The sequence below is a fragment of the Alligator mississippiensis genome, chromosome 3 (assembly GCF_030867095.1).
Source record: "Alligator mississippiensis isolate rAllMis1 chromosome 3, rAllMis1, whole genome shotgun sequence".
Lineage (NCBI taxonomy): Eukaryota > Metazoa > Chordata > Crocodylia > Alligatoridae > Alligator > Alligator mississippiensis.
The window spans coordinates 173,916,389-173,940,489 of NC_081826.1; the positions used below are offsets into that span (position 1 = coordinate 173,916,389).

General features: G+C 40.3%; 1 protein-coding gene across 17 annotated transcripts in view; it reads left to right on the top strand.

Annotated features, from left to right (window-relative positions):
- Nucleotides 1-24,101, top strand: part of ELAVL2 (ELAV like RNA binding protein 2) — a 165,424-nt gene that overhangs the window by 126,249 nt on the left and 15,074 nt on the right. For 16 of the 17 annotated variants that reach the window (XM_019490813.2, XM_059724647.1, XM_019490811.2 and 13 more), the window contains one exon: nt 3,382-3,485. In XM_019490813.2, the coding sequence (XP_019346358.1) occupies nt 3,382-3,485 (104 nt within the window). Of the gene's footprint in view, nt 1-3,381; nt 3,486-23,717; nt 23,915-24,101 lie in introns of those variants that run through there. The other variant, XM_059724655.1, reaches the window with a different exon arrangement.

Below are 24,101 nucleotides of genomic sequence, written 5' to 3' on the forward strand. Positions count from 1 at the left end.
AACCGATTGCTGAGCTGGGGAGACATGGGGGGGCCCCCAGCGCACTCACTGGCAGACCTGGATGTGGACCAGAAATATTTCCAGTCCACTTCCGGGTTTGCTGCTGATCACATGGAGGGCTTCCCCCCCCGTGGGATGCTCCATGTGCCTCAACATTGCAGTGATCATAAGCCACACTTGCTACCTCAAGGTATGTAGAAGAAACTTTTAAAGCTGTGTCTGTCGGAATCGCTGATTCTCCAATTAGCATCGAATCTGAATCAGGGACAGTGATCCAAATCAACTGATCGAATCACTGTTCCTGATTCAGACTGAATCCAAATCGAATAGGGCCCATTTCACACACCCCTAGAAACCACACAGATGAGTCCTTTCATCTTCTCCTGTCTAGATCTTCTAAAAAGCTTTTGCATGTATACTGACCAGATGCATATATTTTCTGCTGTTATTTACTTTCGTGAATATTCTTGCCTTTTCCAGATTGGGTATTTTTTTGTCTTGGTTTTGGTGTCATTAGCTAAAGAACATTGTGATGTTGCACAGCTGTAACCTATTCCAGTTTACTCCTAATAAATGTGTAGATTTAAACTACACAATTTGATTGTTAAGAAACAAGTAAAGAGCAGCATGTAATGTTTACTTTCATTTAGGGCCTCCTCTACACATGCAGGTAAAGGCACAATGGGATCTAAGGCATGATCCCCACAGCTGCATCCCCCGCCATGCCACATGTGCATGGCAGGAAGTGTGATTGTGGGATCATGAATCAGATCCCACTGTACTTTATTGCCAGGGCAGGGGGAGCCCTATCCTGGGCTCCCTCTGCGCTGGCAAGAAGCATGTTCCCATAGCTGGGAGCCCTCAGCTTACAGGGTTTACAGCTGTGGGAACATGGGAGACTGCAGCAGCTACCTTCTCTTGGGTGTGTGGGGCCCCCTGTGGTTGGGAGCCCATCAGCTGTTCTATTTTTTTAAATTAGGTACAAAGTAAATTAAAGATGTTTCTTATAGGACAAATGTGGATCATTTTGAACTTTTGACATGCTTCTCCAAATTCACTTGCATTGAAGGCAGAGGTTTTTCACTATACTACTTTGGTTTTGAGAGTGATATTATGAAATACTTATTGGCTTATAACCAATTCTCTGAAGTTGGGGAAATTAAATTCTGAATATTCTTCTTTAGAAATAGTTACCATATCAGTTGTATTTAGTAATTCTCTTTAGAAGACTGCTATCCAGTATCACTTTAGTTCATGATGTGATTAGGTCAATTTTGAGTTGGTGCTGTTCTCAAGGTAGCTTTGTTATGATGAGTGGTGGCTAGTGGATTCCCTTTGTTATTAGTACATTTTTTTTACTTTACTGTTTCTTCTGCAGTATAGGTGAAGTGAATAGACAGAAATAGAGCTACCTGTCATCCTCATAATTGATTAGGGATGTCTTGCATGGCTTGACTACTAGATCAAGTGTATTTGGTTGTTAACTGTGACTGTTGCAAACTTAAATGTGGTAGCATAGGCAACTAGTAGGAGAGGGTATAGGGGGGCATGTGCCCCCCCCCCCCAAAAAAAAAAAAATTGGCCGCCACTGGCTTCTGCAGGCAGTTGCCACCCTGCCCCCAGTGGTAGGTGATTTTTATAAAACTTGGAACCTCACATGGAAGGCTGCTACTACAGGTCATCTATCCTTGTCTTATCTCCTGAAAGTCCATTATTAACACTTGTTTAATTATCTTCTGAAATCTCTCTTCCATAGTATAAACCTCACTGTGTGTATGCATGTAGTGAAATTAAACTGATCACTGTTATGCATAATGTGTCCATCTGGTTAGCCAAACTGGCCAAATTAGCTTCTCATTCCCATATCTTTTAATCTGCTCTTGCCTCTTTTTAAAATCCTTTCTAGGTCAGGGATGTTTTTTCTTAATAGAGCTTTTTCCTGTGGTTAGCTTGATGGAATTCCCTTCCAGGACTTTGTTACTAGCATGCAGTTACTACTGTAATGCAAACATGTCGATTTCATGAACATTTTGAAAGTAGTACATAGGGTTGGAGTGAAACAACACTTTTACACAACATCATCAGAAGAAATTAAACTTTTTCACTCTTTCTGCATACAACAGATCAACAGATGCTATTGCACTAGACTTGGCTTAATGTTAAAACCACAGTGAGTTAAGAGTTGTTGAAGATGTTAGTGTAATGACATCAACAAACATGATTCCTTTCTGCTCAATCATGCAACAAGTTGCTATTGTTGTTACTAGAAACGGATCAGGCTATATGTCTCCTGATCACATTGCAATAAAGTCAAACCTCAAAATATTTTAACATTTATGCTATGTTTTTTCCTCTGACAAATACTAAGAGTTCTGAGCACTTGGTATTTCTGAATAGGCCATCATCCATGTGCTTCTGTGTGTGAAAATGCCTAATTTTAAGAATCCAAATTTGAAAATGTTGACCTTGACATTTAGGCCTCATTTTTCCTACATGTAAAACGAGAATAATCGATTACTTTACGGTGATGATAGCAAGCATTTGAAAATCTCTTTGCAGATGAAAAATGATATGCTTATTATGTTCTAAGCCTCTGTTGAACAAAGCAAGCTTAAAGTTTTGTGTGTGTATAGATATAAAAACCTCTTTAAAAAAAAAAAAGCCTATACTGCAGGCACCTAATATTCATGATGGCATACTAGGATTTGAAGTTTAAAGTTCTCTTAAGTCACCCATACAGCTACATAATGAGATACCACCCAGTTGTTAAAACTTGTTTAGTGATCCAAAACTAATACAAAATACTTGTAAAACACATCATGCCTTAGATGAAGATTCAAAAGAAAACACAGTTGTCATGTCTTTTTATGAAGACATGATCATTTGATGCCAAATTCTGTGTAGCTGTATAGCTTGAACATAAGGTTAAAATAGGCTTTACAGTTAAAGTACAACTATATATACTAAATAAATATTTGTAGACGTGTTTAGCTTCCAGAGAGGTTGCTGCTTTAACTAGGCTTTCTAGTGCTAAATCATTTTTAAGACTTCTTTTTTTGCTTTCTTAAGCATTGTCTGGGAATTTCATTGCTATTTTCAAACAGAACTGGAAAAGTTCTCGATGCACTAAAGCACTGTAGTGAACCTAGGGCAATTTATGAAAAGGTAGGGGGAGTCCGTTACAAACATTAATGCCTTCTAAGAAGACGGGTGAGAGAAAATAGGACTAGTAAGCCACTGAACAAATCAGTGTCAGGCAGTGCACAGTCTCTAACATAGGCAATTTTGGGTAGTGTATTAGCATAGATTTTATATACCTTGGTTCACCTGATGTAGTATCACCGAACTAATAACTTCTCCTTTTTATTTTTTTTTAATCAGGACAGAGCTTGGGATATGGCTTTGTGAACTATGTTGACCCCAAGGATGCTGAAAAGGCCATCAACACACTGAATGGATTGAGACTTCAAACCAAAACAATAAAAGTATGTGGCGTTAATTATGACTTCAGTGCAATGTAGATTTTAATCTGAGTTTTGCTGGCCTGAACAACAAAGTATATATTCACAAACTAGCACATGTAGCAATGGGCATTAATGGAGCAGTTTTTAGTACACATGTAATGTGTAAGGAGTTGAGCATAAACTTATTTTTATAACATCTCTCTCAAACACAACTTATATGGTCAATTTCTAAATATTATTGGGGGCACTACATAATTGGATTGACATCCAAAAAGGAAATGACCCCTTAAGGTTGGCAGTAAGTTGTTTTTAATTTTCACTGTCAGCATGTGTATTTCAAATCCTGTTTCAGTTTACTAAATGATTAATGCAAATAATCATTGTATAGCTGCAACTAAAAGTGATTAATCTCTTCTAATCAGTAAGAAAACAGATACAAAGTAAATGACACACTAGTATCTTATCTCCCCGTAAAATAAACAGATTATCTTCTAGGTCATGTAAACAATAGGATTTAGTGTTAAAAAGCCTAAAAATAGCCACCAAACTAATGCTGAGCTTGGGAGAGAACAGTTATAGGTTTACTATTAAACTTAAAGCCATAGTTTGTGAAATGTGTAAGGACTTGTGTTTAAGCGAGTTAGATGTAAATAAGTAAAATTACTTAAAAAGCAATAGGCCAAAAATGAGGCTACCTATTAGGTGAATTGTATAGAAACTTCACCTTCCTTTCCTGTCACTTTGCTAATTGCATCAATGTGGCTCCTTGTCAAGAACTGTATTCTGATTCCAAAGGACTCTTTGACTTAGGATGGAGTTTTGCGTATCTGAGGGCAATGCAGTCTCATCAGACAGTTATGTGTACTCAAGCTACTACCCATTTAAGCCCTGCATCCTCTATTAGTTTGGATATAGATTAGTAGGTTTAGAGTTCTACTAGGACTTCTATAGTAGGTTTGCTTAGAAATTTTTCTTCTTCCTTGGAGCATAGTTTGATATTCTGGGAAGATTTTAATGCATTATTCTGTGCTGTCCAAGTTGCGTGTCTCTGGGCACCCTGTGTAGCATCTGAAGTCAAGGATCTTTAATATTTCAGATTTAGATTTGGTATAAATTTGAACAGCTACTTAACATCTCCCTAGAGATGTCAGAGTTGGTCATGGGGTCAGCTAAATCATACAGCTCTACCGAGAATGATGCCCACTTTCTGGTAGCTACAATTCCAAACAGGCAACCTGCCATAGAGCATTTTGTTTGACAGCCCTGAACCAGTGACTCAAGTGTACCTGGACCACACATCTATTGTACATATCAATATGCATATGTTTATAAATGCACATTCAGTTGGATCCTGTCATTTTAAGGGATATTTCTTTTTGAGCAGCATCACAACTAGGATCATAGCAGTCCGATGAAGTTCTATTGAACTCTGCCTGTGGCTAATGTAGGCTATATTCCCTTCCTTTTAATGTGTGGTATTGCCAAGATACTGAAGCTAAACCAAGGTGAAATGGGATTATATCTAATTTCCTATATCAAGTAGCAAATAGCTCACTTTACATATTTTTCTCGTAAAAGGGGAGAGGTGGGGTTATTAATCTCTGGTCACTTGACTTTACTAAACAAGGTTGAGATTATATTTGGGTAAAGTATTGTGACACATGCTTGCTTTAATTTGCAAAACTAATGGGAAATTTTAGCACTTTTCTGAATGTTTCATATTTGCAAAAAAACTGTTGGTCACATTTTGCCTTAAGCAGTCCATTTTCTGAGTTATAAAATTGATAAATAAGAACTACTAATGAGGAGGATTTTTTCCACTTTCTCCCTACACTGAACACAGTTGATTTCAGAGGGCACTGTTTCTATGCATACATCTAGTGATGCATGCAGAACTCCATCACTGTCCAACTAGTGATGGAGCTCAAGACTGGGTTCCTGTGACTTGTCACTTAAAATCATAGAAAAGTTTGGAAGGGACCTCAAAAGGTCATCTGCTCCAACCCCCTGCTCAAAGCAGGACCATCCTCAACTAGATCCCAGCTAAGGCTTTGTCTCGTTGAGTTTTGAAAACCCCCAAGGATGGATTCATAGGTTGTAGAGCTGGAAAGGACCCAATGGATCATCATGTCTGACCCCCTGTCCCTGGCAGGAAAGAGGACCGAGGTCAGACAACCCCAGCCAGGTGATTGTCAAGCCTTCTCTTGAAGACCTCCAAGTTAGGTGATAGCACCACCTCTCTCTTGGAAGCCCATTCCAGACTCTGGCCACCCTTAGTGTAAAAAATTTCTTTCTAATCTCTAACCTAAATCTACTCTCCACCAGTTTGCACCCATTATTCGTAGTTACTCCCTGGGGCACTCTGGTAAACAGTGCATCCCCAATTCCTTGCTGTCCTTCCCTGATAAATTTTATAGGTGGCTACAAGGTCACCCCTCAGCCATCTTTTGTATAGGCTGAAGAGATCCAGATCGCTCGCCTTTCCTCGTAGTGTCTTTCACGGAGACCACTAATCATGCGAGTGGCCCTCCTCTGAACCCTCTCCAGACCCTCAGTGTCCCTCTTGAAGTGCGGTGCCCAATACTGGACACAGTACTCCAACTGCGGCCTGACTAATGCCACAAAGAGGGGAAACATCACTTCCCTCGATCTGTTGGTCATGTATCTGGTAATACATGACAAGGTGCGATTGGCTTTGTTGATGGCCTTGTTTACGCTGCCAGTTCATGTTCATCTTGGAGTCAAGTATGACTCCAAGATGTCTCTCAGCCTCTGAGCTGCTGAGGAGGACATCCCTCAACCTGTAGGTGTGCTGGGGATTCCTCCATCCTAGGTGGAGTACCTTACATTTATCTTTGTTGAATTGCATCCTATTACATTCCACTTATTGATCTAACCTGTCCAGGTCAGCCTGTATCTGCTCCTTGCCCTCTGGTGTATTAACTTTGCCCCATAATTTGGTATCATCCGCAAACTTGGAGAGGGTGTTCACCATACCCTCGTCCAAATCTCTGAAGAAGATATTAACTAACACCAGCCCAAGGACCGAACCCTGCAGGACCCCACTGCCCATCTCCTTCCAGGCTGAGAATGACCCGTCAACCACAACCACCTGACTGTGTAGGTGTTCACTCCACAGCCCATTAGCTTCCCTGTGAAAATAGTATGTGAAACTGTGTCGAAGGCCTTCCTAAAATCCAGGTAGATGACATTGGCCTCAGCTCCTGTGTCAAGGCAGTGTGTGACCTGGTCATAAAAGGCTATATGGTTTGTTAGGCAGGATCTACCTGTGACGAACCCATGCTGGTTTCCTTTCAGCATTGTTTCCCCTGCTGGGCCTTCACAAATACGCTTTTGATGATTTTTTTTCTAGTATTTTCCAAGGGATAGAGATAAGACTGACTGGCCTAAAGTTACCCTGCTCCTCCCTTCTTCCCTTCTTAAAAATGGGCACCATGTTGGCCTTTTTCCAGTCCTCAGGGACCTGGCCAGAGCACCATGAGAGCTCAAACAGCCGTGCCAGTGGCCAATTCCTTCAGCACCCGTGGATGGAGGTCATCCAGGCCGGCTGACTTGTAGCTATCCAGCCCTTTCAAGTGCTCCTTAACTAAGTCAGCACTAACCTTTGGCTGTCTGGTGCCTTTTGGATTACTGTCTGTGCTCAAGGTGCGGGGATTGTCTTGGTCAGTATTAAGGAATACTGAAGTGAAGAACTCACTGAAGAGCTCTGCTTTTTTTTCCTGTGTCAACCACCACTGACCTGATTTGTCCTGCAGGGGCCCTATGCTACTCTGCACTTTCTTTTTGCTCGCTATGTATCTGTAGAAGGACTTCTTGTTGTCCTTGATTATTGTAGCCAGCCTAAGCTCCAGTCCTGCCTTGGCCTGCCTAACTGACTCCCTGCAATAGCGTGCCAGGGTGGTGTACACCTCTGTGGTGGTTGCTACCTGCTTCTATTGCCTATACATCTCTTTCTTTGCCCCCAGTCTTTCCTGAAGCTCCCTGTTCAGCCAAGGGGGCTTTTTGGTCCCCTTAGCCCCTTTCCCACATAAGGGGATAGACTCCTTTTGTGCCCCAAGGATCACTGCCTTGAGAAACTTCTAACCCGCTTGGACCTCCATTAGCTCGATGCTCTTAAGTTCTGCCACCTCACTAACTAGGTTCCTAAGTTTACTAAAGTTGGCCCTTCTGAAGTCTAAAACTTCAGCATCACATTTTTTTTCACCCTTTGCTGGATAGTGAACTCTACCAAGTAGTGGTCACTATCACCCAGGTTACAGGGTACCCGCAGGTCCCCCACAAGATCATACCCTGATACTAAGACCAGGTCTAGCAAGGCGCTACCCCTGGTGAGACTGGACACCATCTGGGTTAGGTGGATGTCCTGTACACACTGTAAGAACCTCCTTGAGGTTTCACCATCTCTCTGGGTAACCTGTTCCAGTGTTTTACTACCCTCCAAGAGAGAAAATTCTTCCAAATATTTAACATAAATTTCCCTTGCTGCAACTTGAGACCGTTATTCCGTGTTCTGCCATTTGCCACCACTGAGAATAGCCTAGCTCCATCCTCTTTCAAACCTCACTTCAGGTAGTTGAAGACTGGAACTAAGTCTCCTCTCAGTCTCCTTCTCTAGACTAAATAAACCCAGTTCCCCCAGTCTTTTTCCTCATAAGTCATGCCCCCCAGCCCCCTCACCATTTTTATTGCCCTCCACTGGACTGTCTCCAATTTGTCCACAGGAACAATAGAAAATTGTGTTCCTATTTCTGTCACTGGCTTAACTGAATTCTGTGATCTTTGCAGGGAGGTCACTACCATTATTTTCTGGAAGTAGAGAAGATTCTTGAAAGTTACATATTTTTAAATTGATCTTGCTTTTGAAACATGGATGGGGATGAATATTTACGAATCTAACAGTTAGAAAGGAGAATTGCAGGGAATAATTTGTTTTAAGTTCTTCAAATATGTCCTACACGGTTTGCATTTTTTTTTTTCATTCTCTCCCTCCTCTTCCCTCCCTTCCCTCCTCCGGTCCCCCCACCAAGTACAGCAAAAGCTTTGTTATCCGGCACCCAGATAACATGGGGATAAAACCCGGATTCCATGGGGAATCGGCAGTGCCGGATAACAAAATATGCCAGTTACCTGAGAGGTTGCCTCTCCTGCTGCATGTGGAACATTTCCGTCCCTTGTGCTACGAGGGACAGGGAGGGGGGCAGAAGAAAAAGGGGAAAAGAACTGTTATTGTGAGGGCTCGGCAGCACAGGCTGCTTTGCCCCGGGCCGTGGGGGCTCGGCAAAACCGGAAGTGCCATGATCGGCACTTCCAGTTTCATTTTTACCTTACAAGCTGGCATGCCAGTTAATGGAGCATGGCGGCTTGTAAACTGCTGGACAACATGGCTTTTACTGTAGTCATGTTTGGACCCACTCGCAGCTGATTTTTGCACCAAATGTAGGATCAAAGAAATCTTTCCTGTAGGTCAGATGTGCACAGGCAGTAGGGGATTGTAGAATGTAGTTAGGAATGAAGGCAGAGAACCAGACAACCTTGAAACTTGGATTCTGACTTAATCTGTGATGGGAAGAAGTGAGTCTTTTTTTAACATGTGCAAAACTAACCCTAGCTGCTGACTCCAGGAAGCTCTGTCCCAAAGAATACCACTGGCATCGATCTGGATTTTTTCCAATCGTGCTAACTCAAGTTAAGTTGAAGTACAAGATGCTGTCTCATCTGCCATCAAAGGTTTAACCATATAATTTGAGAAGGATTAGAATTGTCCAGGTTCAGGTACAGTGGAAAAACAAGCATGGAATTTTCTTAGCTTACTGATGTCATAGATATGTGTGTACCATCTTAGATGAGTCAATAGAAGTGTCTCAAACTTTCTTTTTGCGTCTCTTGTGTCAGCACATATAGCTTCCAGGCCTCCTACCTTTTCTTTTGAATTAGCAGTCTGTTCCTTCCTAGGCAAAAGCTGGTTAAATATGTCTTCTCTTGCATGAAGTTTCCAAAAGAAGCCTTTCTTTGGTTGACTAGTAAAGTGTTTACAAGAGTAATTATTACCTGTCAGGGGAATATAGATTTAAGAAATATTTAATCAGAAGTATTAAATCTGTAGGTTTTCTGCCCACTCCTCCATAGTTCTTGCATGTATTTAAAAAAAAAAAAAAATCCTAAGGCTTTTTAAAATGAAGCGTGGAGTTGGTAGAAAGCTTACTTGCCACATTTGTTTGGTAACACTTACTGCAAGAGATGCTCCTCGCTGATACCATCCTTCAGTTAACTATCCAAGTTCAGAGAGCTATATAAATAAAATATATAATGTAACATTGGAATTGTGAAATGGATGAAATGCTGCAGAATGCTGTCAAGTAAGTTACAAAAATGGGTAATAAGGTAAAAGACTAGAGGCGAGGAACATGCTGCAGATTTCACATACGCCTTTGGAAATGCGCTTCCATGTACCTTAAAAATGTGCAGCTCCACTTTTTAAAAAATTCATTACTTGTGAACCATTAACCATTCTTTCAACAGGAGGCATCTCTTAAAGTGATTTTTATCATAATTTGTCTGCCCAAAAGCTTCTGCATCTAAAAGAGTGCAGTATTGAGTGATCTCTTCCACTGAAATTACTCCTTTTGTCTGTCCTTTTTGTATTTGTGCATATATATTAAAAAAGAGGAATTTTGGGTAGATGAGTTTTTTGTTTTTTTTTAATAGTGATCTTTTTCCATTAACCAGTGTCCCCAGAACTGTGAAATACATATTTCTTGTGTAAAAACTCTTTTAGAACATTGGAGGCAAATGAACTGTGAAGGTGAGGGAGACACCCTCTTCACCTTGTATTTTGTTCTACCAGCACTGAAGAACATTAGATCTAGCAAGTGGCAAAAGGGGATCCTATTTGGAGGTTTAATTAAAACGAGTGAATTTTATTGATGCTATCAATCAGCAGAGATTGAGAGAGAGGGCATGGTGCCAGGCCATTTAGTGGTCTTGACAGGGTAATTAAATACCTCAGGACTGTATTCTCAAGATAAAATGAAGTGCTTTTGCTGATCTGAAGCAGCAGAACAATTTGTCTTGGAACAAAGGTAAAGGTGGTGTTTTTCCCCCCTTTAATTTCTTCAGGAGTTAGGTAAAAGACTGCATTATTACCATTTATATAAGTTATAGTTAAAGCTTGCTTTTACAGTGTTTCCATTTTAAATCCCCCTCCCTTGTCCCAACCCCACCCATCTTCACTCCCAGGTAAAATTTGCTCTAAGTTGTAGCAACATTCAGTCTTTAAGAGAATCTTTTTTAACCAGCTTATAGCATATGCTTCATTTTGAAGGGAAAGCTCATTTTGGAATGTGTATGTTGTCACTTTCTATAAGCTTTCAGTGAAAGAAAAGCCATATGATTATTCCATAATATCTAATCATTTTGAACAAAATAAAACAACTTGTTAGAGTGAAATTTTAAAAATATGCCATAATGCTTCCTAGGAAACATCATACTTCACAAGTTTCATTTAGAATATTAATAGGAAAAAAATGAACAGTCCTTGTTTCTTACAACAGCTTTCCATTCTACCAATTAAAACTTCCTCTGCATCCAGTCAGTTCATCTGCATAACTGACTAGGAATTAGTGTTGGGGAACTTTTCCCTCATCTGAAATTCACCACTGCAACAGTGACTTTTTTTTTTTGCCTCCATAAGACTTTAGCCATTAAGACCGGAAAAACAAGGCAACGGAACAAGTAACTAATTTGATATTTGGTCATGAAAAAGTTGAGCTAATTCAACTACATTTTAAGTAGTCTGTACAAGCTGGATGTTGAATAGCATTTAAAACAATTAAAAAAAACAAACAACCAGTAGTATACCCCACCCTAGCTAAAAAACTTTTTCAGTCCCTTTCCTCCTCTGCATTGCTTTTGGTCTTTGCAATGTCAAGGATACTGCTTGGCTAAATTTTGTTTTAATTTAATTACTTTTGTTCTCATTTTAAGAGAGTACCTTTATACTTCTGTTTTCATACAAATTTCAGCACTCTTGAGAGCTGGAAGTCTTGAGAGAGAAATTGGTTGATCTCTATCAGACTTGTGGCTTTTTAGGCCTTTTTTGGACATATTAATTAAAGATTGACTTTGGGTGGAGAAGATACAGCCAGTAATTGTTTCTTGTTGTAGGATTTTCGTAAGTTGTAAAATGGTCCTGAGAAGTGATAAATGTAATAGGCATTGAATATGATGTGCTTTATGCATTTTGCAAGTGTGTGTATTGAATGATTAGCATAAGTGCATTCTCTATGCGTTTTCTGTCAGTGGTGGGTGAAATTTTTCTTAACATGTCCTGTGCGGTACCAGCATCAGTAGTGAGCCCCTGCTCACTTCACCTCTGCAGCACTCTAAACTAAAAGTAACTTGTCAACTTTTGTGTTGTCCTAAAGGCAATAAAAACAGTGATGTGTTCATTGCTGCATAGGTGCGCAAAAAAACTCCATCCCCAAAAGAAAAACATCCATGGGAAAGTTCTGCACTAATAGTGATACTAGGGCAACATTTAATATTTAATTGAATATGTAGGGTGAGAGCAAAGCATCATCCTATGTGCTTCTGCTGTACCAGAGACTATGTTGTGTACCCAGGAACTGTGGGATGCTCTGTATTTCATGACTTGTGTTGTCACACACATGCCTTCTGTTCAGGGAGCAGGCAGGAGATCCCTAATCAGAATCCTGAACATCCACAGGTTAAGTAGGTATGCTCCTGGAGTTTTTGGAAGATGAAATGTGAATGGGGGGTGGGGGAAGGAATGGCATCTCTTCACTCCCACTTCATATAGCCAAAGGAAGTATAGACTACCAAACTTAGCCTAATGTTCCCACTGAGCTGCTAGAGCTCTCTCTGAACCCAATTTAAGTATTAAATCTCTTGTCACTTAATTACTTACTGTAAAGCTGTTTTCAGGTAACATTTTATAATACTTTGTCTAACAGGTTGCAGTTGCTACCACACTAGAATGCTGTCTAGTCTACACTAGACTTGGCTTACCAGTAGATTCCTTCTATGTGCATGGTCTTTTCCCAACAAAATTATGGAAATAAGCGGAATGGGGGGAGGGAAGGACCGGGGATATCAGAAATGGGTAATAGAATTCCTAATCATAATGTTGCATTGAGCTCCAAGTTGTTCCATACATTGATTGGCTGGAAAATAAATAGGAAAAGATGGAATTTGCAATTCAATCTTGTCTTCTGCTCCATTGTGTCCTTTTACTGGACCATGTGCCTTTGAATAACCAAAAGAAAACTCCACACTTTACACATTGGCTCTTTCTTTGAGAACACCAAATGAGTAATCTAATAGGGCTGATGCTAATGATAGGAAACATTTTAAGAATGTTTCCCTATAAGTGAGATGTACTCATTTAATTAAAAACAGCAAGCAAGTTGTACATAATCCGTTGCCAGATTACAAAAAATGTTTCATAATTTGAAACACGATAGAAATGTCCTAGAGCAAGAATCTCTGTACTACTCACTCTTTGCTTTATTTAGTTAACCAATCCTTAGTGCTCTTTGGCTTATGAAAAAAAAAAACTGTTAAAAGCAGGAATGCAAATAACTCTGTGAAATTTAATTGAATAAATGGCAAACAAATATTTTGCCTATAGGACAAAAACAGTTAACCACAATGAGGATAACTAATGCACAATGAAGCAGAATATTTGGTATGGTGATCTTCACTGCCAGCTTTCCTTCCCTGTGGTACGGCATTTCCAATGTGGTCCTTGCTTGCTGCCTCACTAGGGGAATACAGTTACTATGCCCTTGTTCTTATTTAATATAACTTTTACTTTTTGCTTTATAAAATTTGTTGAGCTTCTTTATTTATCTAAGCATGTATCATTGCTGTCCTCCCAAGCAGGTCCTGCTAGGAGCATCTCTGGTGGGCCATGCTAATCAAGTCTGCCGCCATCAGGTTTCTTGAATAAATTGCTCAAATTGAAAACAAGCAGGTCCTAACACCTGTGCCTCACCACTGTGAAACCCATTGCATCCTACTGATTAAGGAAGGGTTGGATTATGTTTTCTGTATTCCAGCTAAAATTGCTTAGTTAGTTGCCATAATCTGTTGTCCTTCGTAAAAGCCTGTAATTACTGCTGAGGTTATGAAGAATAATTATGAGGAGAGAGTTCCTCATTTTTCCTCCACCGGCAATCAGCAAGTCCTAAAGGGACTGCTTTTGAGCTTAAATTGTCTCTCAAACGGAGAATAAGGGATGACTTGGTCGCGGTATGAGAATACTTGCATAGGGAAATGATTTCTGATTTAACAACTCTTTAAAATATCTGAGATCCAGTATCTTAAACTAGATGACTTCAGGCTGGAAACAAGATACACAATTACAGTAAGAGTAACCATCAGAACAGCTTACTAAATGTTGTAGAGGCTTTGTCATTGCTTAAGGCTTTTAAATTAGTGGGAATGTTTTTGCATGCATTTATTCTAGTTTATACAGAAGTTAAGATATCAATGAAGAAATTACTGTGAAACTGTCCTGTGTCCTGTAGGTGGGTCAGATTAACATGGTAGGGGTCAACCTTTTTTCAGCCATGTCACAAATTAGCCTTGTATCTTTCTCAAGTCTCTTTTCCTTGTCTCAATCTGCTGCTCTGCTTTCTGCTTCCTGCCATAGTTACCACTGTTCTTCCTGTCATCCCCTCAGTCTGTCTGCTATACAGAGGTTGTCTTTGGCCCCCATGCCACAGGTCGTGACTACTCCTGGACCAGGGGATCACTGCTTGCTTTCTCATCTGAAAGTATGAATCTGTCCTAGCTCAAAGCAGAGGGGATCCCTTTAATTCCAGCAGCCCTTGGGCTCAGAAAGTGAACAAGGAAACCTGATTAATGTAACAATTTGGGAAATTCTTCTTCAAGGAGATGCAAGATTCACATCTTTAGTGACCTCATATTCTATTCCAGGATCCCAAGAAGAGGGGATAGGTGGGGGGCAAAAACTTTTTTTTTCTTCTAGAAAATCTGAATTGAGTAACTTTAATTGCTTTCCAGGGAGTGGGGTGACTATTGCTTGACCTTAATTCAAGTAAATTCTTAAATGAGTTTTTGCTCTGAAGTTGTAGTTTAAATAAGCTCACCATCCAAGTTTGGAAAAACTGCTTTGGCCTATTCTTTACTGTTGGAAACTCCTGAAATGTAACATCATGTTAAGAGCAGGTTCTTGCTAGTTTACTTAGCTCCATTATGTGCTCCTAGAAGAAAATTTTCAGGGAACTGGCCCAGGTATATAAAAGCACAGGCATCAAAATACTGCAGTTGTTTCTTTTTTTGAAAAAGGTATGCAGCCTGTCTTTTCCTAGTAGATTTAGCTTGTCAAATATGTGGTGCCATAATTTTGATACTATTTGATACCCCGTTATCTGCTGGGGTTAACTGGTTCAATGTTGCTCTTGATGAAATTGCATTGTTTTTGTTCTGTAAAGGCTAAACTTTCTTCCCTCCCCTTACAAACTGTTAGCTAGTTTTTCATAGCTTCCAAAAATCATACAACAAATTTACAGGTTTTTAATTTGTTTTTGCGTAAAAACTTTCAAAGCTGGTAAGGGAACTGGTTCCTGGTCTCTTGATACTTTGACTATGTTCTTAAAAAGCATTTCTGAATAGGTTTTTGGATCTTTGGAACCCCAGCTTTGCCCATGTAAGAGGAAATAAAGAACTTTTGACAGCTGAAACTCACCATCTAAAAATGGAAGCCTTAAAAACTCAGGAAAATTGCTACTCTCTCTTCCTCTATTTCCATCTTTCTTTTGCTCAGATTCTAAGCACAGCTCTTGTAGTAGTAACCTGCAAATTCAGGAACAAACAAGGTTGGTTGGTTTGTTTGTTTGTTTTAATATCCAGAATGAAGGGCTTCCTTCCAGTTACAGATGCCTGCCTTGAAAACTTCTATTAAAGGCACAAGTGTCAGGGTGGAAACTGGTAGGAGAGTGAGCCCTGCTTGCTCAGCTTTGCAGTTCTGGGTGTTCACTTCCTGGTGATGCTTGTTTGACTGTGTTGTATTTTACTGAATTTATACTTGCTGTAATGTAGCAGACCTAGGCTATTGGAGAGTCGGCTCTACCACTATTTAGGTGGTCTACTAAAAGCACCGCTGTCAAGAGAACTTAAGGCTACATGCACACCTGGGATATGCTAGCTAGGGCATTATGTAGCACAAATGATAATCCTATGGAAAAAGTTATTTTCTAATGTCATAAAAAGGGGATATCTAGGAACTCATTTCAGGGTGGCCTGAATTGTTATCCTGCATAAAAAAATGCCCAGGCTGGATATAGTTATATATTGCATAAATACCTTTTCTCCTTGCTGTAGTACTGCATCTTTTTTAAATACTGGGGCTCCTCTTGGTAGCTATTGTTCCTGGGGCTGTACTAGCCATCATTTTTGTGCTTTTTTTATTGCAGAGCAGAATTTGGGCCTCTTTCAAAATGTGCTCCCAAATAGATGAAGTTCACCTTATTCTTCTCCTTATTCTTCTGCTTCCAAAACAAGACCTTCCATTTGGGCTCTTGGCCCGCTAGAAGTTTACTGTGTGTATGGCTGGTTAGTTGTGTATACACTTTTCTGAATGGGTTTTCTTTTGACCAGTTTGTGTTGGCAGCACGTATTATGATAGGACTTTGGTGTTCTCAGGACCCTGAAGGTCATGTGGGAATGTGGATTAATCTGTTTCCAGAGACTACAACATCACACTAACACCACAAAAACCCCCCCAAAACAACCGAATGAAATTAGGAAAACTGCCTGAGAGACTATAATCCAGGATCAAACTTGAATTGACCTGTAGTCAGCTGAGTAAATGAAAGAAAAATTAATATCAATATCAGCCTGCCTACGAAATGTCAGTGAACTTGGGGACAGCTGAAGAATATGCAGGTGTAGAGCCAGTTGCAATAGTCAAACCAGTGGTGGTGATGAAAGCACGTCATCCAATGCAGGCCAACACAGAGGATGCTGCTGCAGTGATGCTACTTAGCAGATGAAAGGGAAACCTTTGCCAGTGCAAAATATTTGACTAGAGCTGTCACTGGCTGCATGGGTATGGGGCAGATTTCGTTTTAGCTGAGACTTCTTCCTCAGCGCGAGTAACTTTACTGATTTTGATGTATCATGTTGCAAGTAGTGTCCTGTAAACAGACTTGTATTTCATTAAACAGTGGACTACGTATGTGATACTCTGATGGGAGCAGTGACACATTTTCAGCCAGTTATTTTTCTGGCCAAAATAAGGCAGCTGTGCTAGGGGGGATAGTCTAATGCAGTAGTTCTCCAAACTAAATGGGTGTGCACAGAACTATGATCACTCTTGCACCTTCCACTTTTTGAATTCTTCACCTAGGATTTTGTAAGGGTTGGAGCTGCTTAGCCAGTATAGTACAGCTACTGACACAAATGTGAGAAGACAACAGTTTGAACAAAGTGCCACAGGCCTTCTTACCCCTAGGTAGGAATTCAGGTTAAGGACACATTCTGTGGTAACATTAATGTTGTTTTATGGGACACCACTCTAAAAGTAGTATAATTTGGAGTACAGCTCACGTACTGCCCTGTCATGTTCCAGCTTCAAAACAGACTGCTGTTTGTCCCCAGTATCATGATGGACAGAGTAGCAGCCCATTCTTTGGTAGCTTTTGATCAGACTGAAAAATGCTTGTTAGCTTGTTTCTGTTTAGATCTCATGTGAATTTTGCTATTTTATGCATGGTGAAAATATACAGCTTGATAGACCTACTGATTATTAATAGGAGTCCTCAGCAGAGAGATGAGAGGCTGAATGGATGTGAGGACAACTAGGTTGGAGGATTTAATGCACGAGATGCCAAGAATCCAAGAAATCCATTATCCAAGACAGTTGATCCACGGGGTGACTGTGTAGAAAGCTTTCATTCTGGTTGCCAGGGTCATCTGTCTAGCACCTTTCACGGGCATTAAATTAAAATAACTGTTTTCCAGAAATGGCCCTGGAGGGTCATATTTGCTATATCCTTATATTTTATATTTTGATGGAAATGATTCACTGTAGTACTGGCTGAAAGTACAAGGTCTGTGCTGAAACATTGTAGATATGGCCCTTTTTATTAATTTAATTTACACACATGGGTGAAGCTGTGTTGTATAGCATTTAATAAATGCAGTTTTGCAGGGGTTGATTTTTTTTTTTTTAAACTGTCCTTACAGAGGGGAATCTAATTTGTCATGTCCTCAGTTTATGCTTTGTTGGCTAAAACATTCTAGTGCAAGCTTGCTTTTCTATTCTTGAGGAAATTCACCAAAGTTTGGTTGCGCTTAACAAAAGGCAAGGTTGCCTATGTACTGGGAAGTGAGATATCTGGTTAAGGCAAACAGTGCTAAAAAACAATTTTAATGAACTATTTAGGTGGGGATAAAGAGAAATTACTAGTTTAGGATTGAAGTGCAGCTACTAGGACTGTTCAAAGCTTCAGTTGCTGATTCGATTCGGCGGATATTCAGCCTGTTTTGGTGGCCGAATCTCTGAATCGGGAGATCCTTCAATCTCTCTGAATCGATGATTCAGACATAGACACAGCCTTAAATGTTTTTTCTATGTATCTCAAGGTACCAGGCAGCTTATTAATGCTGAGATGGTGGGGCAGATGGAGTGTCCCATGGGAGCGTGGGGGGGAGCCCCAGTGTGCTCAGCAGCAGACCCAGAAGTGGACCAGAAGCACGTTCAGTCCATTCTGGGTCTGCTGGTGAGTGCGCACAGGGGGGCTTCCTCCACACCCCCCGGCTCAGTGACTGGTGCCTCCTGGGTCGGGGGTATCCGGGGTCCCCTCACAGCTGATTGCCAAGCCAGGGGAGGGAGCAGGGGGTCCACCTGCATGCTTGGTGGCAGACTTGCTTCCTGGTTTGCTGCCAAGCGCATGGGAGCCCCCCTGCGCTCCTGTGGGATGCTCCATTCACGAGCTGTGCCTGATACCTTTGAGGTATATAGAAAAAATATTTAAAGCTACATCTGTGGCCGAATTGCTGATTCTCCAAATCAGCATCGAATCTTCAGATTCAGCTGGATCGAATCGGGGACAATGATTCAAATCAACGAATCAAATCGCTGTCCCCAATTCATGCCAAATCTGAACCAAATATGGCCCATTTTGCATACCCCTAGCAGCTACCTCCTCCTCAGTTTTTAGTTCTTAGAACAACATTAATCTGTCTAATTGTAATATGGGCTTGAATCACTTCTGGATTCTACAGTGTCTCATTACTGGCAACAAGGACAACAAGATTTCTTGACTCCTGGGATCTAATATATTAAATACCTTAAACTAGGTGAGGAGAGTCAGAGGGCATCTGAGAACCTACTGAAACCAAATAAAAGAAAACATTTTTCTGTGGTATTCTACTGGCATTGAAAAGGAGTTTATAACATTTCACTTTGCAGTCACATAAATTCTCCCCCAACAGTCTGCTGCTTATCTTTTTTTTTTCTATTTAAAATACATAACTGTCCTTTGAAAAGCCCATTGGAATTAAGGTCTAGATGGTTAGTCTGACTAATTTCATCTGACAATTAAATTTTTTTTTTTTTCAGGCTGTTGGATCCTTTGAATGCAAGCAGTTAAAATGTATCATTTCTATGTCAAGAAAACAGTCTGTAACTTAGCAGAATTCTCACAGATTCACGGTTATTCTTTAGAACCCCTTCCTCACTGTCCCTCAAATGTGGATTTGGGAGAAGATAAAATGCATGGTATTCACTTGTAAGCAAAGTAATAATGGGTATCAAGGAACAGGGTAAATTCTTCAGTTGTGGTAAATTTTTTGATAAATTTAACTTTTGTTAACAAGTGAATAAAAATGAAAATCTTACACTTATATTTCCTGTTACTGTTTAAGAGATTAATTATGAGAGCCACTCTGCTCTGTTTACTCTGTTTGGAGGTAATGGAAAATTCCAGTAAAACTGCTTCCAGGAAGCAGTATAGTTGGTCTTGTATGAAGTGTATCATCTTAAATATTTAAAACTTTCTAGTCTTTTCTGCTGACCTCTCAAGTTAGCTTCTGTACTTAGTGTTTTGACATTATGTAACCTTGATCTTTATCCATTAGTTACCTGCTGACATTAGCTCTAAAAGTAATTTTTTGATGCAGCTGTTAACTCAGTGCATGTATAATACTGTATTTATTTGCACACAGCACACCCCTCCAAATAATGTATATTCCCTTTGGTTTTTTGAAATGTAGAATGAAGAAGAAAATTTTTTTCTTGAAAATACTTAAGTAACAGGATAGCAGCTGCTAGGGAGTCAAGTGTGCTTATTGTACTACTCCCTGTGGAGCATGTATAGTGTTACTTTTGCTTTCCCCTGCAGAGGTTTACATTGAAGATTGATTACCATACTTCCTCACTTACAGTCCTAGTGCACATTGTAAACAGCACCGTTCTGCTTTGATTTCTGTTTTGATGTAACAGTGTTTTGTTTTGAGTTTCGTTTCATTTTGAAACTGTTCCACTGTTTCGATGTTCCACGTTTCGCCCAAAGGCGGGAAGCACGAAACTGCCTATAACTTTGTCATTTCTAGCCCGATTTGGATGAAACTTGAAGGGATGGTAGCCCTTTCTGCAGGTATGAAGCCTGCCAAGTTTCAAGGAGCTAGGTGCAGAGGTTTCTGGGAAATGGCACCTCCAGGTGTTGAAAAGCAAAACTGTCACTTGCCGGCATCAGCAAAACAGTATGCTGTCATCAGGCGCACAGATCAAAGGGCCTGCACCCACAGGAGGGCTGGGGGATGTGCCAGAATCCTCCCGGGGGCATGGCCCCCGGATCTGAGTCAGATGACAGGAGGCTGCTGCTTCTGTCTGGAACCGGTGCTGAAACCCAAGTAATCCTGGCTTTGAAACTCGAAATATTTTGAGTGCCCTTATTTCATTTTGAAGTTGTTTCAAAGGCTTTGTTTCATTAAGATTTCGCTGTTTGAAGCTCAAAATGCATCAAAACAACTTTGAAACAAAACATCTGGCAAAATTTGCACAGCCCTAATGTGCATCCCAATTTCTAGCTGATTTTGGGGGGGGGGAGTTCTTTTTGTGAGGAAAACACTATATGTATATACATACATGCACATATTCCATAAATGGACTGTATTTTGAATTACAAGCAAGTAATGATACTAACAGAGGCTTGCAAAAAGAATGCAGTTGGGTAAAGAGATGTGGAAGCACTATGTTTTACAGCTATAGAATTATAGATTTAAAAAGCCAGTTGCTATGGATTTTTGATATCAGTAAAGTTTACCAATCAGTTTTGGGTGTGACCATCATTCAGATGCTTCTTAGTTGTTTTGATCCCAATGACCATACTTCTGAAAAAAACCAAATCTCTTGACAAGCCGTGTGTGAGAGAGACAAACTCAGCTGCGAACAATTTATATGAAAATGATTGTTTATCTTGCTGTTTTACATTTCAGTCCTTTTTCACTGGCTCTTTCATTTTAATTGATGTGACTTTGAATTGAGTCTTGGTTTGAATTCTGTCCCAGTACTAGGAAATTTACTTGCCCTGACTGAATTTAAAAATTCACTTATAGAAACGAAGAAAAAAATATGTGAGCATCCTGAAAGACAAAAAGTAGTACTTGGGAAGAACCTGTGTGAGAGTTCAATCCCAGAGAACAGAGAAAGTACTGGTCCACCAGTCAAATACAAGAAAAATGAGAAGAAAATTATTTAATAAATGTTTATTTAAAAAAATTAATAAAGTACCTTGCAAACATACCTTGCAATGTAAATAAGATGAAGAATTACTGGGAAAGTGGTTTTCCCTTCCTAAACATAATTAGGTTTCTTCCCAGCAATGAATATGCAATATGCTTCTAAGATGCATGATACATGACAGATTCTCCAGAGGTGTTGGTTTCTTCACCATAATGAATTAGACTTACTGCTAGAAAGAGACCTGGGAGCAAAGTTATAGTGTTCCTTCAAGGAAGAAGAAAAAAATCTGACTTCATTGACTCCATTGTTCTGAATAGAAATTTCTGGTACTTCTTCCCAGTCCAGGTGACAGAAGTAGAAGTTTACATAATTCTTTTTTATTTATTTATTTATTTATTTTTTACCATTTCCTGTTGATGTTCGTTTGAATCATCTATGCTCCCTTGTGTATATACTTCTGATAAGGAAGGCAGATGTGTTTTGTTTTTTTTTTTTTCTCTTAAATGCCTCCTGTAAGGGAGCCCTTTCCCCCAGGAAGCCTAGTTTCCTTTCCTTTTCCCACAGAAAGGTTGCATTTGAAGTGGGACTTTAATCTTGAAATAGATTCCTTGAAGTGTCAGTTCCCCCCCACCCCTTTCCTCTCCCACCAGCCACTGCTCCGGTATTAATCCTACTACCCAGCGTTCAGCATCTCTTCACTTGCTGCTGTAGCCAACAGCCTAGTAGTCTCCTGTACAGCAAAGTGAATTGAGGGAGGAAGGTTGGTCAGCCAAAGGCAATTTGAGCATCTGATACTAGTCTGCATCCCCCTTGCAGGGTCATCTTAAAGATAATGAACAGGATCACCCTAGGGACATTAGTGTTTGTTTGGTTTTTTTTTAAAGCAGTAATCCTAGTCTGCTACTTGCTTGCAAGCAAATTCTAGTACAGGAAAGGAAATTCCTGTATCGGGATGCCATACAAACCACAAATGTAAGATGCTCCCTTTGTTGTGTGGGTTGTAGCAGCAGTGTGTTTGTTCCTTTGTCTGCTGAAGCTTGTCTCTGTATGTTGGATTGACATTTTACTAGCTTCTTGACACCAGTGTGGTGGGAGGGGGGAGAACTGGATTTTGTGGTTTCTATATATAATAATAACTCTCCCAGGCCTGCATATGTACTGTAACTTAAAGCAGGGAATAAAATGGACCTTAAAAACAAAACCATGGTGTTTGCTTCTCCAATTCTAGTTTGAAATAGTGACTCAAAACAAATTAACCAATAGTTGTTGTTGGAGGTCAGGGGGAGGTCTTTGAAGTGCTTCCATTATTTTATAAATTTTGCTTCTGTGAAATGGTTCAAAAGTTCCTTTTTACCAAGAAGCAGCAGCAATCCATGTATTTTGAGGTTTTTGGGTTTAGCTCAGCTGGAGATGTATAGTATATTCAGTAGGAAAACATTAACCCTTAGAAAAATGCGTTACCTGGTCTTTGCAGTCAGGACTTCTAGATTAATATGGCTACAACCTAGATACCTGACACATGGAAGTTATAGAATTTTAGCTGATTTTTTTTAAAACTACAGTAAAAGCTCTGTTATCCGGCATACCCTGGGAATGGGGGATGCTGGATAACAAAATATGCTGGTTAATTGAGAGGCCCCAGCCGCCGCTTCTCCTGGCATGTCTAGTGTGTCCCTCTGCCCCCCCCTACCCCCCCCCCCCCGCAGCATTACGTCCCTCCTGCCGCATTGCTGCTCGTCCCGTGGGGCCATGTGGGACAGGGAGGAGGGCCCCACATAGCTTGTTATGCCCCTGGACCATGAGGGCTTGGCAGTGCAGGCTGCTTTGCCGTGGGGGCTCAGAGAAACCAGAAGTGCCACGACGGGCACTTCTGGTTTCACTTTTTCTTGCAAGTACTGCTAGTTCTTTGCATAATCATAAGATAGCCTGTCTCCACAGAACTGGATTTTATAGATCTGAAATTACTCCCGATTTATTTACTGCAGTGGCTATTTTCTTAACAACTAGGTGTTTGGTTTTTTTCCTATTTTTCAAGCAGGGTATTTTAATTTTCTGGGCCTCTGATCCCATAAATTTTTTTTTGTCAGGCTGGCTTGGAACTTTCCTCCCATCAAAATATATGCCTGAGAAGCCTTTTGCAATTAGTTTTTTCCTGTTGGGGGTCGCTATGTTAGTTAACCAGTTTACAAATAGTGGTTTTCTCTCTTATTTTTGTCTTGTTCTAAGATTATTGGCCCAGTTTTCTCTTAAACTTTTTCTCCCCAGATTGTCGGCACATTTGAGAAGCCAATATCCTTGTATTTTCCAGTGCTAAGCAAACCGTAGAAGCTAGAAATAATTTACTTGCAGTGAAAAACAAGGTTTTGGAGTGGTGCATAAATCCTGCAGGTACAGAACCTGCTATAGAATACATTTTTAATGGCCCCATTGTAATAACATTTGAGTGTTTTGCATTCAGCTCTTGAGGTGTTTTTTTTTTTTTTTTTTTTTCTCAGGGCACCTCAATCCCATTCTTTACAGAAGCAAAATGCCTTGACATTGTTGTCATCTAGTCTATTGTAGAGTTTGGAGCCAGCTACCCCAATTCCAAGTTTCATATATTTCATAGACGTTAGGGCTGGAAGGGACCTTGGAAGAACTTCAAGTCCAGCCCCCTGCCCCAGGGGCAGGAAATCAGCTGTGGTCATAAGATCTCAGCAAGGTAAGCATCCAAATGTCTCAAAGTAGGTGCTAGAACCACCTCCGACAGCAGTTTATTTCAGACCTTGGCTCGGACAGTAAAGAAATTCTTCCTTATGTCCAGCCTGAAGCGGTCATGGAGGAGTTTGTCTAAGTCTTAATTGAAAGAGCTTTCTTCTAACATTTTCTTCAGTTCAGTT